At 31.7% G+C, this 18892-nt stretch overlaps 1 protein-coding gene across 1 annotated transcript; it reads left to right on the plus strand.

The window, feature by feature from the left end:
• Positions 1 to 1015: 1015 nt before the first annotated feature.
• Positions 1016 to 17879, plus strand: LOC127720088 (uncharacterized). Its single transcript, XM_052226497.1, has 5 exons — positions 1016 to 1166; positions 3324 to 3458; positions 4377 to 4529; positions 7492 to 7615; positions 14698 to 17879. Exons 1-5 carry the CDS (start codon positions 1110 to 1112, stop codon positions 14859 to 14861), a joined length of 633 nt encoding a protein of 210 aa, XP_052082457.1. The 5' UTR covers positions 1016 to 1109; the 3' UTR covers positions 14862 to 17879.
• Positions 17880 to 18892: the final 1013 nt, after the last annotated feature.

Genomic DNA, 18892 nt, shown 5'->3' on the forward strand with positions numbered 1-18892 from the left:
ACCCATACTTTTTATTATATTTTTGAAAAAAGCATGGAAAAATCTACATTCTGGCAAAGTATAAGACTTGAAATTCTATCTGAGGAATTATATACCAATGATCCACCTTAAACACTTTATGCTATTTCAAAACTTTTTTTTTTGGGGGTCAGAACATCAATTTTTTTTTTTTAAGTACACTTTTTTTATTTTTATTATGTGTACACCCTTCCCTTTTCACAATTAAATATTCTTATTAGGAGTATCCTTTTGTTGTTTCAATGCTAAACATATGGAAATTTTATGGAAAATCATCCTCAGTCTTTTCCCTTGTACTCTTAAATTTGACAATTTTGTATTTAATAGATAGAGGAGTAATGCATGCAGTGCTAGCAATGGTTTCCCTAAAATAAGTTTCTAGATAAAGATATATAAGTCAGTAGTCAGTTAAAACAAGTACACATATGGGCTCCTTCTTTGATGATCTGGACGATGGGGTTTACAGAATAGAGATTATAAGTTAGAAGCTAGAAAGTACAGCCTGAATAAAGGGTTGAAATATAAAAAGAATAGAGAAAAATGGGCCAAAAATGTAAAGACTAGCGAATAATGGGTGCTAAAATATAAAGAATAGAGAAAAATGACATTTTTTTTTAAAGAATACAAAACTGAAGGACGGTTTCCCCATATAGAATGTCTCTTTTATTCAGTATTTTTGCTGTTTTGATATTGGTGCCCTTTGTGAAAAATTCTGCATAACCCCCTATCGTGAAACACTGAATGTGTATATATATGTCTCTGCTACCACTAAATGCTCTGCCCTCTGATAAAATTTAACATTGACTGCTCATTTATTAGTTTTGTTCTCTTATGATTAGACTCATTAACATAGTAAAGTATATTGTTTTTTTTTTCAGACACAACTGTCTGTGTCATCATGGTCCGTATTTACACGTGCGTCTGTTTTGATTATCTCGCTACCGGGCGAGCCTCCGTTCAACGATCCAATCAATTGCTTTGTTTTTGTCATGTGATAACGCCTTCCTAAAATACATTGGGTTAACCTCGTGCTGATTCGGCAAATTATAAGCCTTTCTTAGTTACTGATTTTACAGAGAGTAAATCAAAATATGGCTGAAGAAAAGACTAAACTTGCCAGAGATGGAACAATGCAAGTGACTGCAAAGGTTGGTTAAAATTCACAGTTGATGAACAAATATATCCTTGTTCAAACCGAAGGGAAAATACACAAAAAATGTCGGTCACCGGCATTTTTGTTTTTGTCAACAAAATCAATGCAAACTTGAGAAAATTTACTTGTCAATAAATTTCATGTTAAAGGCATCTTGGCAAATTAATTTTTAAGTCTATCTCTTGTTTGAATTCGTCGATATATTGTATCTTTGTCCGATATTTCATTATTTGGTCAAAAAGGGGAGGGGGTGGTTTGGATTTCCCATGTTTCGACTCTCCTAAAATGCACTATAATTATTTTGAAGAAAGTATGTCATGTCATGCAAAGATGTGTTACAGAATGCATCGTTGAAAACTTAATTTATGTAATTTTTTTTAAATACATGTGATACATTCTTCTTTTGACTTATCAACATGTTCAAACAAGCTCAATCCAGTTCTGTAACTACCATACTACCATAGTGTGCCTAAAAACGTGAAAACAGGACACAAGTAATCACAAAATCCCATTTTATTGCAATGCAGATATTTTTTTTTGTCAGCTTCCCTAAATTGATGTCAACATTTGCATATTTCACATACCACTAAATTATGCAGGTTTTGTATATCTGCAGTTTGGGCTAATATATAGGTCATATAGCTACATCTGGCTAGTTATACAAATTATCTCCCTTTGCACTTTTTAAATGAAAAATACTTTCTCACATATTATTTGGAAAAGCATTCGCAAAATTAGCAGAATTAAGAAGTTATTGCTGAATATAAATTAGCAATACAGTTGTACTTTTGGAAAGAGTTCTATATGGCACCCCCACGGAATAAACGGTAATACATTATTTTGTTCTTTTAGTATGGTGGGGGTGCCATATGGAACTCTTACCCTATTTTTGATGTGATTGAATAATGCCCCTTTACTCATGTTGATCCCTTCCAAAATTTTATGGAAGCTATCACAAGTTGGTTGATTATTATGGAATATCTGTTTCACAGATGACGACAGATTGACAGTATTGTAAAATCCTGAGAAATACAAATGTGGGTCATTCCAGGTTAAAAATATCTGAATGCGGAAGATTCTATACTTCTGCGCGGGAGCCGACCAGAAAGTGTGAGATTTCCGGAATTTCGTCCTTTGTGCTAGAATTTCCCGCTCAAAACAGGTGGGTTGGCAGGTATGTGCTTACCCTTCTGGAGCACCCGAGATCACACCTGGTTTATAGTGGGTTTGTGTTGCTCAGTCTTGACATGTTTTCTAAATTACTCTTCAATCTTTTAAATCTCTGGCAAATTTCAAACAAAAGAAAAGTATGTAAAAACATTTATAAGGCTTAGATCAGCATCTCATAAAACTTAAAGGTCTACACAACATGAACTATACACACAACACAAAAAAAAAATTGAGTCACAATACAAGTACATGTAACTTACTCAAACAGAAGGTACAAAAACCTATCTTTCAAAAAAACCACTATACACACAGGAGAAAAAATTATGAATAAAAATATAATTTTTAAAAAATAGGGCTGGGTGGGCTGGTATTTCAAGAATTATAAATTTAAGTCGATCGACGCGTCAACTTTATATAAAATTATGACCTGTTCTGAGAAAACTGATTAGAAGAATGACCATACGAATATAGTGATTTGCAAGGAAAACTTTACTGAGTACAAATTACAAGTAGGACCAATTGAAATGGACCAGCCAGGTAAAATGTAAATTCACTGAACCAATGAGAAAAAATGTATCACTCTAATCGTGCATTCGGAACCAGCACTTAGAGAAAGTAAATGCTAATAGTTATAGAAAACAAAAGATAATTGAATTCTAAAAATTAAAAAAACAAATCTTTACATGCTTTCTACATGTATGTTGTTTTTTATGTACTGCTGTTTGTACTTTTGTCGTTTTACGTTTTTTGCCATTGCATTGTCAGTTTGTTTTCAATAATATCCCTTAAAAAAATTCCCTTTGGTATCTTTCGTCTCTCTTTTGAAATTGAAAATTTGTGCACATAACCATTTAACTATGTTACTTTATTATGTCTGTAAAGGTTTAGGCCATACTTCCAAAGTCAATTCTCTGGTGATCATTGGACAATAACCTTGCATGGTAGTACGTGTCCTTATACACATAGCATTTTTTTTTTTCAGGAAGGAATAAACTATTTAGAATCCTCTGGGAAGGAGACTTTATTAGTAATGTCTGGTTTGAAAGACCCAGAGCCTGAACCACCAGCAAAGAAATCAAAATTGGCTAAAGGAACAACTATGGTTGGAACAGCAAAGGTAAGTGATTGATAAATGAAAATAAAATTTATTATTTTCGTGGATCAGAACACATGAAGAGCTATATGACCAAAAGGGACCCTAAAAAAAATAGCCAAATTCATCACGGTAAACTTTGCCTGAGGGATGTTAACCTTATTCACAGAAGATCAGAGTACATGTATGTCTTTAAGATGTAGGTTAGGTTTGTAAACCTATTTTTATAAAAATATAAGTGATGTCGTATGATTGCCAATGGGACAACTATCTACTAGTACCAGAAGGACAAGGATGTTAGCATGACCTTTTACAAGATCAAAAATCATACCATATAGTAAGCTATAAATTGCCAAAGCGTGACAAAATAAAACAGTTTCACGGATATCCAACAGCCTAATATATGCTAACAACAATAAATAGAATCAAAAATGGCAGATTGCATATAATACAACCGCTGAAAAATTCACAAATACAGTATCCTTACTTTGGACAGGCATTTAAAGATTGAGGTGAGGTAAAATATGTTTTAGTGGTACGAGAGAACTACGGGTATTAAGGTATCACAATTGAAGCTGTGGTAGAATCTCTATATTACTAGCATTTACTGTGAAAATTCACCACCTTATTAGAGTGACTATTATCTAAATCACCTTCTGTGTACTGTAGTTTTAATGTCATGAACAGTAATTACATTGGAAGGGGATCCTTTATAGATTATATTAAAATGTTCAGAAGCTTTCCTGAAATACATGTAAGGGCATACAAATAGGCCATTAAGTCAAATCAGTTCTCGAAAAGTGAATAGAAAAAACATTGAGGACCAGCAGATTTTCTTCAAAGGCCACCAGGGGAAAACAGATTTCGAGAACTCTGAAATCAAGGTTGTTTCATAGCTTTATCAAAGCACAGCATTAAGAAATATATTTTATTCATTTACAGGAAGCTGATAGATTACTAGGTGATAATCGACCAGATGTAGATGCAATGACAAGAGGTCAACAAAAACAGATTGATGCCATCAGTAAAGAGCCCCCATCCACCCCAAAGAAAGCTAAACTGGCCAAGGAAAGCACAATGGCCGCCACTGCAAAGGTAATAAAAAAAGATTGTGTTTTCGCTCAACAAGTATACATTATTGTTTATGGATCAGCTGAAGCCCTCCTTAGAGAGGGATTTTCTCGCTGTTTTGAAGACCCATTGGTGGCCTTTAGCTGTTTTCTGCTCTTTGGTTGGGTTGTTGTCCAGGGTTATAGCAAGGATTTTGAGGGCTTTAGTCACTTTTGCGCGGGATGAAAATCAACCTTATTTTGGGTAGCAGCAAGGGACCTAGGATGTATATTACTATCTATACATCTTTGTCAGACTTTGAAGGACTAAGGCATACTAGGCAGTTACTGCATGATTTGACTGATGTGGCACTTTAATACAAAGATTAGGATATAAGATCTAGAAATCTAGTTCACAATTTCACTTCAGTTAGTTTCAGGGTACATTCCAAATCAGCAAAAGTTGGGATCCATTTTTTTTTAAACCAGAAATCACAGCATAAATGAACTTGTAAGGACTATTTCTCTGCATTATTCATACTCGTTATCCTTAAAAACGTTTTAAAGCGATATTTAGAATCAATTCTATAAAGTTAGGACCAAGGATTTGTGCAAATCCTTATTGGAACAATTCTAATGACTTTAAATTGTAAATTTATCATGAATAGATAATGTTTACATTCGATTTCCAAATGAAATGAAAACGGGAAGTGACATGTAGATAATAAATTCAGAATGAATCCGGATTCATCTACAGATTGGTTCGTGTTTAAAAAAGGCAGGAAATTATCATTTTTTAAATTAAATTTGCTAAATAAGAACTATACTTGTCTCTCTCGTTTAGTTTGATACTTAATTATTTCGTATTTTATGTTTTAGTGTCTTTAAATTCATAAGAATACTTTCACGCATGCGCAGTTCATCGTAAAGGAAGCACCTGTTTGAATCTGAATGTTATGAATAAAATTCTATCATTTTAATCGAAATTGTCGAAAGTTTTTGATTAAAAGTTATGTCAAATATGAAGAAAATGAGTTCATTTGACGAAACTACGACAAGCGAACTGCAAATTGTGATCGATTGAGAAATATTGAAATTAAAATGCGAACTCTCCGAGGGAAAACTAAAATGACGAAACTATGACAAACGAACTGCAAATTGTGCTCGTTTGATAAATATTGAAATTGAAATGCCGACTGACTGATTTTACTGGGGAAAATAATTGTGATGATCAATTATGAGGTTGATAAATAATTAACGGATTAGTGACCCATCTGATGGCGATAAGCAGATTATCTGTAATCCCAACTTATAACACCTGTTGTAAATGTTAATTAGCTGAGGGTCAGAAACTTGTCAGAAACAATAAGACAGGTAGAATTATAGTATTTTCATGCGAAAATATTTTAACTCTTCCCAAATTTAAGTGACGAAATTGATTTGGAATACTTTCATCATTTTGAAAACAGTTTCGTAAATGATGAAAATGAAGAGCGCTAGCAAAATCACTGGTTGTCTCTTTGACACATTCCCCGTTTTCATTCTTAATTTTATTAAACAGGTTAAGATATCCCTTGTCACAATTCCATTTTGATGAAAAGAAAGAATAGCACTATCATAAAAAACACACTACAAAACTAACATTGAGCTTTACATGCTTTAGTCAAGGAAGTAACAGTTCCCATTGAATGCATTGTTGAGGTAATGAAAAAAAGAAGATAAAAAATCTGAAATGAAAGGACATTATGTAGAAATAACATCCCCCCTCCCTCAACATCGATGATTTAAATATAAGAGGTATGAACAAGAAAGATTGGTCAATCCAGCCAACAAAAAATGTTGCATGATTGTGCATCAAAAATATCATTGTCACAACACATAGGAAAACAAATACTTTATCAAATCATTGATCCATTTAAGGGCATACGATACAGTTACAGGGGAGGTAATGATGTTGCTAATGTAAAATGTTATTTTCGCGACGTCAAACTGTGACATATGGGGAAAAGATGTAGTTTTCGACTGATTTTTATCATTCAGACTGATTTAACTTGAAAACAAGTTCATGGACCCCTCTTTTTTAAAATGACATTAGGTTTGATTACGTATGAAGATTATTTGTATCAATTTTTATGAAAAAGTCACAGATGAAATTTTTTTAAATTAGATAAATATACAGCAAAAAATATCATTTTTAAAATCATGAAACTTTGATAAAAATCAATTATTTCCAAAGAATTGTTTTACAAATTTAGAGCATACTTATGTAAACAAGATTTTCCTAATGTCTTTACAAAAGTCCGTTTTTGTTTATCTTTTGAAACAAAAAAGTAAGGTATGTCTATCCAAAGGATAGAAATGTAAAAAAAAAACGAAATTTTAGGTAAATGTCTAAAATTTCGACCTCATTTATCTCTTAAAAGTAACACATGAAGGTATATTTTTTATTACATATTTGAATTAATGAGGTGAAAAATAGCTTGTATGCAAATTTTGGTAAAAAAAATCACTGTGGGATCAAAACTGTATCGTATGCCCTTAAAACATCAATACAAACAAAAAATGTACAATAAAAAAAAATTATAATATGGAAAAAAATCCAATAATTTATAATATCAAAAAGATAATAGATGGTTATTAAAAGACTATTAGAGACAACTATTTGACATAAGTTACAAGTATTCCATAATCTTAAAACAATTATTATATATCATATACTGTGGATTCATTATTATTTTTTGGATACCAATTTTCGTGGATTTCGTGCTTATAGGTTAACCACGAATCTAAATGTACAACGAATGGCAAATTTACTATAGGCTTGTATGCAGACATTGTCAAAAACCATGAAATTAAAAAGCCACGAACATGCAAGTTTTCCTTAATCCACGAAAATTGGTACCCACGAAAATAAATGAATCCACAATATGATGAATAAAAAAGAAAAACAACAGACAGGAAAATGTTTGACATATTTAGTTTCTTCATTCATGTGTAAATACTTGCAGGAAGGAAAGGATTTATTAGGGAAAGAGAAACTAGGAGATACAAGACAAGAAACAAAGAGGAAGGCCCCTGCAGCCAAACCAGCAATGAAAAAAACAAGCACTATGGAAAAAACAATAGCTGAAGGTATGCAAAACAATATACATATGTATAAATTCATTTTCGATTGGTTTATTTTTCGCTAATTCCTGTATTCAGATAAATGGAAAATATGCCTTCTTAAATAAATGAATATAAAAACTTAATACAAATGCTTATAACTTAATGTCTAAATTTTCATCTTGTGTTTAATAATTTACAAAAACAAATTGATAATTCCTACGAGGGTGTTCCAACGACCTTGACTACCCATGAGGGCAGTGTTCTCCCCAGGATTTTTTGATAGCGCTGTTTTAAGCGTGTGATTTTCGACAATTCTCAGTAACTTTGTCGCGGCGTGCGGTTCGTTTGTTATGATGTTTTTATACAATATGCAGCTTGTAATGATGTCCTGATGGAAGTTACCCAGTTGTTTTTATACGACCGCAAAAATTGAAAATTTTTTGGTCGTATATTGGTATGACGTTGGCGTCGTCGTCGTCGTCGTCGTTGTCGTCGTCGTCGTCGTCGTCCGAAGACACATATGTTTTCGCACTCTAACTTTAGTTTAAGTGAATGGATCTCCATGAAATTTTACCATAAGGTTCAATACCACGAAAGGAAGGTTGGGATTGATTTTGGGGGTTATGGTACCAACAGTTAAGGAATTAGGGGCCAAAAAGGGGCCAAAAATAAGCATTTTTGTAACTTCCAGACAATAACTTGTGTGTAAGTGTATGGATCTCTCTGACATTGTACCTCAAGGTTCCATATCACAAAGGGAAGGCTGTAATTGATTTTGGGGGTAATTGCCTCAAAATTTTAGGAATTAGGGGCCAAAAAAGGGGCAAAAAACAAGCATTTTTCTAGTTTCATGACAATAACTTGTGTGTAAGTGTTTGGATATTTCTGAAATTGTACTACAAGGTTCCATATCACAAAGGGAAAGCTGGAATTGAGTTTGTGGGTAATTGCCCGAAACGTTTAGGAATTGGGGGCCAAAAAGGGGCCAAAAATAAGCATTTTTCTAGTTTCCAGACAATAACTTGTGTTCAGGTGTATGGATCTCTCTGAAATTGTACTGCAAGGTACCATACCACAAAGGGAAGGCTGGGATTGAGTTTGGGGGTGATGAATCATAAGGGGGTTCAAAAAATTTGGGGGGGGATTTTTTTTTTTTCTTTTTTTTTCTTTTTTTCCTTTTTTTTTTCTTTTAAAATTTTCCATTTTAAGTTGGTTATTTCTGATTAATATTTAAAAGCAAATAATAATGATATGGTAGGAGATACACACCAAACAGGATGTGTAAATTATTATATAATAAGTATTGTGCAATAGCAAGAAATTTTCAATTGCACAGTATTGCACAATTGCAAGAAATCTTCAATTGCACAGTATTGCGCAATAGCAAGAAATCTTCAATTGCACAGTATTGCGCAATAGCAAGAAATATCCAATAGCACAATATTGCGCAATAGCAAGAAATTGTCAATTGTACAGTATTGCACAATAGCAAGAAATATTCAATTGCACAGTATTGTGCAAAAGAAGATACTTCGTATAAATTTCTTATTTCTTGATCAATTTCAATGGGGTTTTATTCTTGAATTCTTGGGGTTCTTTAATATGCTGAATCTAACCGTGTATTAAGTTTTTGGATTATGGGCCCCGTTTTTAAATTGGTCCACATTGAGGTCCAAAGGGTCCAAAATTTAACTTTGTTTGATTTCATCAAAAATTGAATTATTGGGGTTCTTTGATATGCCGAATCTAACCGTGTATTTAGATTCTTAATTTTTGGTTCCGTTTTCAAATTGGTCTACATTAAGGTCAAAAGGGTCCAAAATTAAACTTAGTTTGATTTTAACAAAAATTGAATTTTTAGGGTTCTTTGATATGCTGAATCTAAACATGTATTTAGATTTTTGATTATGGGCCCAGTTTTCAAGTTGGTCCAAATCGGGGTCCAAAATTAAACTTTGTTTGATTTCAACAAAAATTGAATATATGGGGTTCTTTGATATGCTGAATCTAACCATGTATTTAGATTTTTGATTTTTGGGCCCCGTTATCAACTTTGTCCACATTGAGGTCAAAAGGGTCCAAAATTAAACTTTGTTTGATTTCATCAAAAATTGAATTCTTGGGGTTCTTTGATATGCTGAATCTAACCATGTATTTAGATTTTTTATTTGTGGACCTGCTATCAAATTGGTTCATATTGAGGTCAAAAGGGTCCAAAATTAAACTTTGTTTGATTTCATCAAAAATTGAATTATTGGAGTTCTTTGATATGCCAAATCTAACCGTGTATTTAGATTTTTAATTTTGGGTCCCGTTTTTAAATTGGTCTACATTCAGGTCCAAAGGGTCCAAAATTAAACTTAGTTTGATTTTAACAAAAATTGAATTCTTGGGGTTCTTTGATATGCGGAATCTAAACATGTGTTTAGATTTTTGATTATGGGCCCAGTTTTCAAGTTGGTCCAAGTTGGGGTCCAAAACTAAACTTTGTTTGATTTCAACAAAAATTGAATATATGGGGTTCTTTGATATGCTGAATCTAAACATGTATTTAGATTTTAGATTTTTGGCCCAGTTTTCAAGTTGGTCCAAATTGGGGTCCAAAATTAAACTTTGTTTGATTTCAACAAAAATTGAATATATGGGGTTCTTTGATATGCTGAATCTTACCATGTATTTAGATTTTTTATTTGTGGGCCCGCTATCAAATTGGTTCATATTGAGGTCAAAAGGGTCCAAAATTAAACTTTGTTTGATTTCATCACAAATCTAATTATTGGGGTTCTTTGATATGCCAAATCTAACCGTGTATTTAGATTTTTAATTTTGGGTCCCGTTTTTTAAATTGGTCTACATTAAGGTCCAAAGGGTCCAAAATTAAACTTAGTTTGATTTTAACAAAAATTGAATTCTTGGGGTTCTTTGATATGCTGAATCTAAACATGTGTTTAGATTTTTGATTATGGGACCAGTTTTCAAGTTTGTCCAAGTTGGGGTCCAAAATTTAACTTTGTTTGATTTCAACAAAAATTGAATATATGGGGTTCTTTGATATGCTGAATCTAAACATGTATTTAGATTTTAGATTTTTGGCCCAGTTTTCAAGTTGGTCCAAATTGGGGTCCAAAATTAAACTTTGTTTGATTTCAACAAAAATTGAATATATGGGGTTCTTTGATATGCTGAATCTAACTTTGTTTTTAGATTTTTAATTTTGGGTCCCATTTTTTAAATTGGTCTACATTAAGGTCCAAAGGGTCCAAAATTAAACTTAGTTTGATTTTAACAAAAATTGAATTTTTGGGGTTCTTTGATATGCTGAATCTAAACATGTGTTTAGATTTTTGATTATGGGACCAGTTTTCAAGTTGGTCCAAGTTGGGGGCCAAAATTAAACTTTGTTTGATTTCAACAAAAATTGAATATATGGGGTTCTTTGATATGCTGAATCTTACCATGTATTTAGATTTTTTATTTGTGGGCCCGCTATCAAATTGGTTCATATTGAGGTCAAAAGGGTCCAAAATTAAACTTTGTTTGATTTCATCAAAAATTGAATTATTGGGGTTCTTTGATATGCCAAATCTAACCGTGTGTTTTTAGATTTTTAATTTTGGGTCCCGTTTTTTAAATTTGTCTACATTAAGGTCCAAAGGGTCCAAAATTAAACTTAGTTTGATTTTAACAAAAATTGAATTCTTCGGGTACTTTGATATGCTGAATCTAAACATGTGTTTAGATTTTTGATTATGGGCCCAGTTTTCAAGTTTGTCCAAGTTGGGGTCCAAAATTAAACTTTGTTTGATTTCAACAAAAATTGAATATATGGGGTTATTTGATATGCTGAATCTAACCATGTATTTTGATTTTGGACATTGGACCATAATAGGTAAATTAAAAAAATTGAAGTTCTTAGACCACATTCTTTCTGTGTCAGAAACCTATGCTGTGTCAAATATTTAATCACAATCCAAATTCAGAGCTGTATCAAGCTTGAATGTTGTGTCCATACTTGCCCCAACTGTTCAGGGTTCGACCTCTGCGGTCGTATCAAGCTGCGCCCAGCGAAGCATTTTATTTAAATTGGTCTACATTAAGGTCCAAAGGGTCCAAATTTTTTTTTGATTTTAGCAAAAATTGAATTCTTGGGGTTCTTTGATATGCTGAATCTAAACATGTGTTAAGATTTTTGATTATGGGCCCAGTTTTCAAGTTGGTCCAAGATAGGGTCCAGTATTTAAACTTTGTTTGATTTCAACAAAAATTGAATATATGGGGTTCTTTGATATGCTGAATCTAAACATGTATTTAGATTTTTGATTATGGGCCCAGTTTTCAAGTTGGTCCAAATTGGGGTCCAAAATTAAACTTTGTTTGATTTCAACAAAAATTGAATATATGAGGTTCTTTGATATGCTGAATCTAACCATGTATTTAGATTTTTTATTTGTAGGCCCTGCTATCAAATTGGTTCATATTGAGGTCAAAAGGGTCCAAAATTAAACTTTGTTTGATTTCATCAAAAATTGAATTATTGGGGTTCTTTAATATGCCAAATCTAACTGTGTTTTTAGATTTTTAATTTGGGTCCTGTTTTTTAAATTGGTCTTCATTGAGGTCCAAAGGGTCCAAAATTAAACTTAGTTTGATTTTAACAAAAAATTGAATTCTTGGGGTTCTTTGATATGCTGAATCTAAACATGTGTTTAGATTTTTGATTATGGGCCAAGTTTTCAAGTTGGTCCAAGTTGGGGTCCAAAATTAAACTTTTTTTGATTTCAACAAAAATTGAATATATGGGGTTCTTTGATATGCTGAATCTAACCATGAATTTAGATTTTTTATTTGTGGGCCCCGCTATCAAATTGGTTCATATTGAGGTCAAAAGGGTCCAAAATTAAACTTTGTTTGATTTCATCAAAAATTGAATTATTGGAGTTCTTTGATATGCCAAATCTAACCGTGTATTTAGTTTTTTAATTTTAAGTCCCGTTTTTTAAATTGGTCTACATTAGGGTCCAAAGGGTCCAAAATTAAACTTAGTTTGATTTTAGCAAAAATTGAATTCTTGGGGTTCTTTCATATGCTGAATCTAAACATGTGTTTAGATTTTTGATTATGGGCCCAGTTTTCAAGTTAGTCCAAGTTGGGGTCCAAAATTAAACTTTGTTTGATTTTAACAAAAATTGAATATATGGGGTTCTTTGATATGCTGAATCTAACCATGTATTTTGATTTTGGACATTGGACCATAATAGGTAAATTAAAAAAATTTAAGTTCTTAGACCACATTCTTTCTGTGTCAGAAACCTATGCTGTGTCAAATATTTAATAACAATCCAAATTCAGAGCTGTATCAAGCTTGAATGTTGTGTCCATACTTGCCCCAACTGTTCAGGGTTCGACCTCTGCGGTCGTATCAAGCTGCGCCCCAGCGAAGCATTTTATCTATTTTAATATCTGTTATGATGTATTTAAATGGGCTTTTATGGTTACAAAGGAATTTTATTTTTAGATATTACTTTAAATGTTGCTGATTAAGGATTTTTGTTTATTTTTAGCCATGACTATGATGTCACTTTCTATTTTAATACCTTTATGATGTATTTAAATGGGCTCCCATGTATTTAGATTTTTGATTATTTATACATGTTACCAAATTGGTCCACATTGAACAAAAACTTTAGTACATTACATCAAACATTGAATTCTACATATTCTTTGATATATTGAAATTAACAAACAATATAGTTTATGGATATTCCACCATAATAGGTAAATTAAATTTTTTCCAGTTCTTACACCACATTCATCCTGTGTCAGAAACCTATGCTGTGTCAAATATTTAATGACAATCCAAAGTCATAGCTGTATCAAGCTTGAATTTTGTGTCCATACTTGCCCCAACTGTTCAGGGTTCGACCTCTGCGGTCGTATCAAGCTGCGCCCCAGCGAAGCATTTTATTATATATTGCAAAAATTGTGGTCGTATATTGGTATCACGTCATCCGAAGACATTTGGTTTCCGGACAATAACTTTAGTTTAAGTGTATGGATCTCTATGAAGTTTAACCAAAATGTTCTATACCACAAAAGGAAGGTTGGGATATTGTTTTTCGGGGTGATGGTCCCAACCATTTAGAAATTAGGGACCAAAAAGGGGCCAAAACAAGCATTTTTCTAGTTTCAGGACAATAACTTGTGTATAAGTATTTTGATTGCTCTGAAATTGTACCACAAGGTTCAATTCCACAACTAGAAGGTTGGGATTCATTTTGGGGGTAATTGCCCAAACCGTTCAGGAATTAGGGGCCAAAAAGGGTCTAAAACAAGCATTTTTCTAGTTTTCAGACAATAACTTGTGTTTAAGTGTATTGATTTTTCTTAAATTGTACCACATTTTACAAATAGAAAATTTCTTCAAATGTTATTTAATTCGAAGAAGGGGTGGGGGGGGCAATTTTTTTCCCTAAAGATTTAAGAAATTAAAAAGATTTCTTCAAATTTTTTTTTTGGGAACATGGGAGGGGGAGGGAATTTATTTTCCTTAAGATTTAAGAAATTGTAAATTTTCCAAAGAAAAATTGGGGGTCACAATTTATTTTGCTAATTCTTTGTATATAGTCTGAAAACAGATTTACTAAGTATTGCGCAACAGCACGGTGTATTGCACAAAAGCAAGAAATCTTCAATTGAATATAAATTCAAATCATATAACCAATTTCAAGTTCTTTGACTACATTTGTTCTGTGTCAGAAACCTATGTGTCAAATATTTAATTACAATCCAATTCAGACCTGTATCAAGCTTGAATATTGTGTCCATTTTTGCCCCAACTGCTCAGGGTTAGACCTCTGCGGTCATATCCAGCTGCGCTAGGCGAAGCAGTTTATTTTTATATATAAACTACATTTTGGTAAAGAATGAAGAAATTTCTAATTTGTTTTTAATATAGATACCCATCTACCTTAACTTAGCTTTCATGATTTTTGATACTGAAATACTGTTCAATGTGACACAACTCTTGCACCCCACCCCTAAAATGAAAAAAACATGATAATAAATCTTTGTCATTATTTTTTTTTTAATTTTGAATTTTATTTTAGCTGCATGGACAGTACCTGATATTAATGTAGAAGAAGGAAGAAAAACAAGATCTCAGGCAAGTGGTGGCACACCTAAGCCAGCCATTAAGCGTGATGGAACCATGCAGAAAACCGCTAAGGAAGGAAAGGCTTTTGTAAAGAGTGGGAAAAAATCAAAGAAATAAATGCAGTTTTTTGTCAGACTATGAGTAACAGTGCATTTTGTATTTATATTCTGTACCCATACAGTTTTGTATCTAACGTTTAAAAATATTTTTCCTTCATTTTGTACAAATATTCAGTATGTACTTTGTAAGTGTAGAATAGTTCTTTGTTTCTTATATTTGTTCAAACAAAAATGTTTTGACTTTAAATACTTCCCAAAAGTCATTTATGAAATTCCGGAACATTAAATGATTTTATGAAGGTCAAAACATAACTTTGTTATGTTGGATATTATTTATTCTAAAGGTCAGACCATTCTTTTTTGATCCATAATAAGAAGCTAAGCATTTGAAAGTTGTTTTGGCAAGTCGGAGAAACTAAGAATTATTTTACCATATACCTGGTCGTGATTGTTGTCGTCTGCTTATGACATAGTATAATGTTGTTTCACCTGTTTGTAGATATAAATAAAAGGCAGCAATACATCCTCATTGTCATGGAGTGCCTGATGTTCACTTCCATACATCGTATCTTATTGAAAATATTTTAATTTTTGTTCAAGCTGGTTTTGTTTTTGCTGCTTTGTAGTAAAACAACTGTTCAATTCGCCTTTTCAGGATCTAAAGGATTGTTGGTAGTCAAGTAATTGGTTAAATTGCCATTGTCTAAGACGTCGATTGCCAATCACAACATATTGGTGTTCTGAAAATATTGCCCAGAATGGATTATATTCTGAAATGGCAAATTAAAACATCCCTGTCATTTAAAAAAATCAGGAAATCCCATTGTTTCATGTAATTAATGTTAACCACTGGTATGCAGTTTGTATGTATGTTGGCTGTGTATGAATAATTTTTAAGGTTTCATTTATGATAAACTATGGATTTGATAAAACTGACTATATTTGATTGTCATAAGTATGAGAATGATCAAAGATTTCGCTGGTAAGAATGGAGAATTATCTAGCTTATAGACATACTTCTATTTTGACATGTGACCAATAAACAACATGTATTTTGCAACATATATACATTTTTGTTAATGCTTTTTTACTATTAAATATGTTAGAGTTCTTTATTAAATATTTACAATTAAGAGTTGTGCTTTTCTTATTTTATTTACTGCAAATATTTTACAGAATTTTTTATACGTTTCTTACAGCCATGTACAGTTTTCGAGTAAAAGCAGATTTTTAAAATGTAGAAAAGAAACACTTTTTATGCCCCCGCCGTAGGGGAGGGGGCATTAAAGTTTTACCCTTGTTTTGTATTTCATATTTTACTAATAAACTTATTTTTTGCACATTGAACATCATTAATGAAGAAATTTTCATATAATTTTCTATTAGGAAATATACTTATTAAAACTTGCTAGGTAAAATGAGAAAATATGAATAATTGTTGAAGACTGTGTGTTTCCCTCTGTATGTCATTGTGTTGCTGTTTTAATGATACCCCACATCTTTTTTTTTCCTTTATGAAATTGTGTATCATGTTGTATATCATGTTCCTTTGAGATTTTTAGAACATTTTTTATCAGATTCATAGTCAAATTATAAAATATTTTATGTCTCCACAATTTCATAGAAAATTAAAAATATCTCGAGTGCAATGATTGTAAAATATTTTTTTTATAAATTTATTCAAACACAAAACCAAAAAAAAAAAGATGGAATTAAATTCTAAGAATGTACTTCTTCATGGTTGTAAGGGCCTCAATGGCAGAGTGGTCTAAGTAGTTCAACTACAGTATCACTAGCCTGTCAACACTGAGATTTTGAGTACGAACCCCGCGTGTATCAGCTGAATAGAAAATGTTCAAAGATTTACTAGATTCTCTGACAAAGCATCATCTTTTGATACAATTTGAAAGGTTTCCAATATTCCTAAAAGTCCTAGTATACATTTTGTATGTAATTAATGTAAATTTTAATAATCTTCCGTAATGGTCATGTGTTATTGTGTGGAAACAGCTGTAAAATATTGTTTATATTATATCTTTATGCAGCAGAGCTACATAGAAGTAAATATTGAGATGACTTCATGAAAAAGATTATAAAAAACCATGATTTTAAATTTATATAATTAAATGTTGAATAATCAGTTGTTTGTAACAATAGCAGATTTCTCACTACAAATGTTCAATGATTCACATTTTTATTTAGATACAAATGTACTATGGTTCACATTTTTATTTCACTACAAATGTACCATGATTCACATTTTTGTTTCACAACAAATGTACAATGATTCACATTTTTATTTTACTACAAATGTATCATGATTCATATTTTTATTTCACTACATTTGAATAATGATTCACATTTATCAAAATTTAATGGCAGTATCTATTAATAAAGGTACATAGATGTAGAATACTTCACGATTACATGTGAAATTATTTTGTGTTTAATTATTTGTTTAAACCTTTTTACTTCTTTAGTTTGTTTTGAATCTTGCTATGTGTTCAAGAGAAACATATCACATTTTATGTTTCTTTTTTTACCTTTGATATCCACATGAATACATAGAACAAATACAATTTTACAGAAAATTCATGTTGACCTTTTTACAAATTTTATTTTGTTAAAAGCATTTTAATAGTTGTATATTCTATTTCATGTTGAGCATGTTAAATTTCAAGAAAAAATTGTTTGCTAGAAAAGTATGTGCCATTTAAAACAAATGAAGTTGTGAAAATGGAAATTTTTGAGATATTGACAATCTTGTTTGGGACTATTCCATTAAAATTGATACTGAAGGGACTTCCAAAATCCCAAAACAGCCAACAAACTTTAAGTGTTTTCTACTCCATACTTTCTATGGGTAACTTTTGATACATTCAATTGACATACAATCATTAATAGCCCACAATATCCAAAAACGAAAAAACTTTATTTTAATTGAATAGTCCTGACTTGTTTACATGAAATTTTTAGGAATTTAATTTAATTATATAATTTTATTTAAGTGTGATATGTTTACCTGTGATTTTGTAGATGCAATGTTATTTGAATAAATGGAAGATTTATAGTTTTATCTTAGTTATTTTCTTTGAGGGGTATCATAGGTGGCCTGTTCCAAGGCAAACTTTTGGTCCCTATCAAACATACCTCCATTTTTTAGTAGCAGTCCAGATTTCATGTCCTTCATCCATTTGCAGATCCTACTGACTGCCAACAGTTTCAATGCAATAACTTATGATCCATTCAACCAATGCTTTTAAAATTTTAATATGTTGATAATAATGACAAAATGGAGGTCAATTGTCACTTATACCGTTCAGGAGATATGGTCCTTGATAGATTTGAAAATGGCACTTTATATTGTTTCCATTCAATAACTAATGAACCCTCCTATTAATGGTTTTCAAATTATAATATGTTGTTAATGATGACAAAATGGAAATCAAATTCAATATTGATGATTTTCACTTTTACCGTTCGGGAGTTTATGGTCCTTGTTCTCTAGTGGAAAATGCTACTTTGTCCTTTCCATGCAATTACTTATGAACCACTTGACCAATGCTTTTAAAATTTTTATAAGTTGTTACTAATGAAAAATTGGAGGTCTAGTTTGATATTGATGATTTTCACTTTTGCTGTCAAGGAGTATTCGTTCTTGGTAGATTGAAAATGGCACTTTATGTCGTTTCTGTGCAATTACTTATGAACCATTAACCAATGCTCTTAAAATTTGAATATGCTGTTAATAATGACATAATAGTGGTTAAATTTGATATTGACGATTTCATTTTTGCCATTTAGGAGTTATGGTCCTTGATAGATTGGAAAATAGGCATAGAATGGGGCAGGTCAAACAAACTTGAAAGCGCCTTTCAAAATACAGAAAACCAAGTTTGCTGTCAATTTGACAGTTCATTCCTTGTTTGTTAATTTGTTTTTTTCCTGAATATTCATGAAATATTTGCATCAGGAAATTAACCAAACAACTGCATCAATCTTGAGTTAATTTCTGTTTACATTTCTTTCTCATTTTAAAAAAAATTGAAAAAGCAAGACAAGCATCCTGTTTCCAGTGGCGGCGTCAAA

Source organism: Mytilus californianus, unplaced genomic scaffold, assembly GCF_021869535.1.
Source record: "Mytilus californianus isolate M0D057914Y unplaced genomic scaffold, xbMytCali1.0.p SCAF_11, whole genome shotgun sequence".
Lineage (NCBI taxonomy): Eukaryota > Metazoa > Mollusca > Bivalvia > Mytilida > Mytilidae > Mytilus > Mytilus californianus.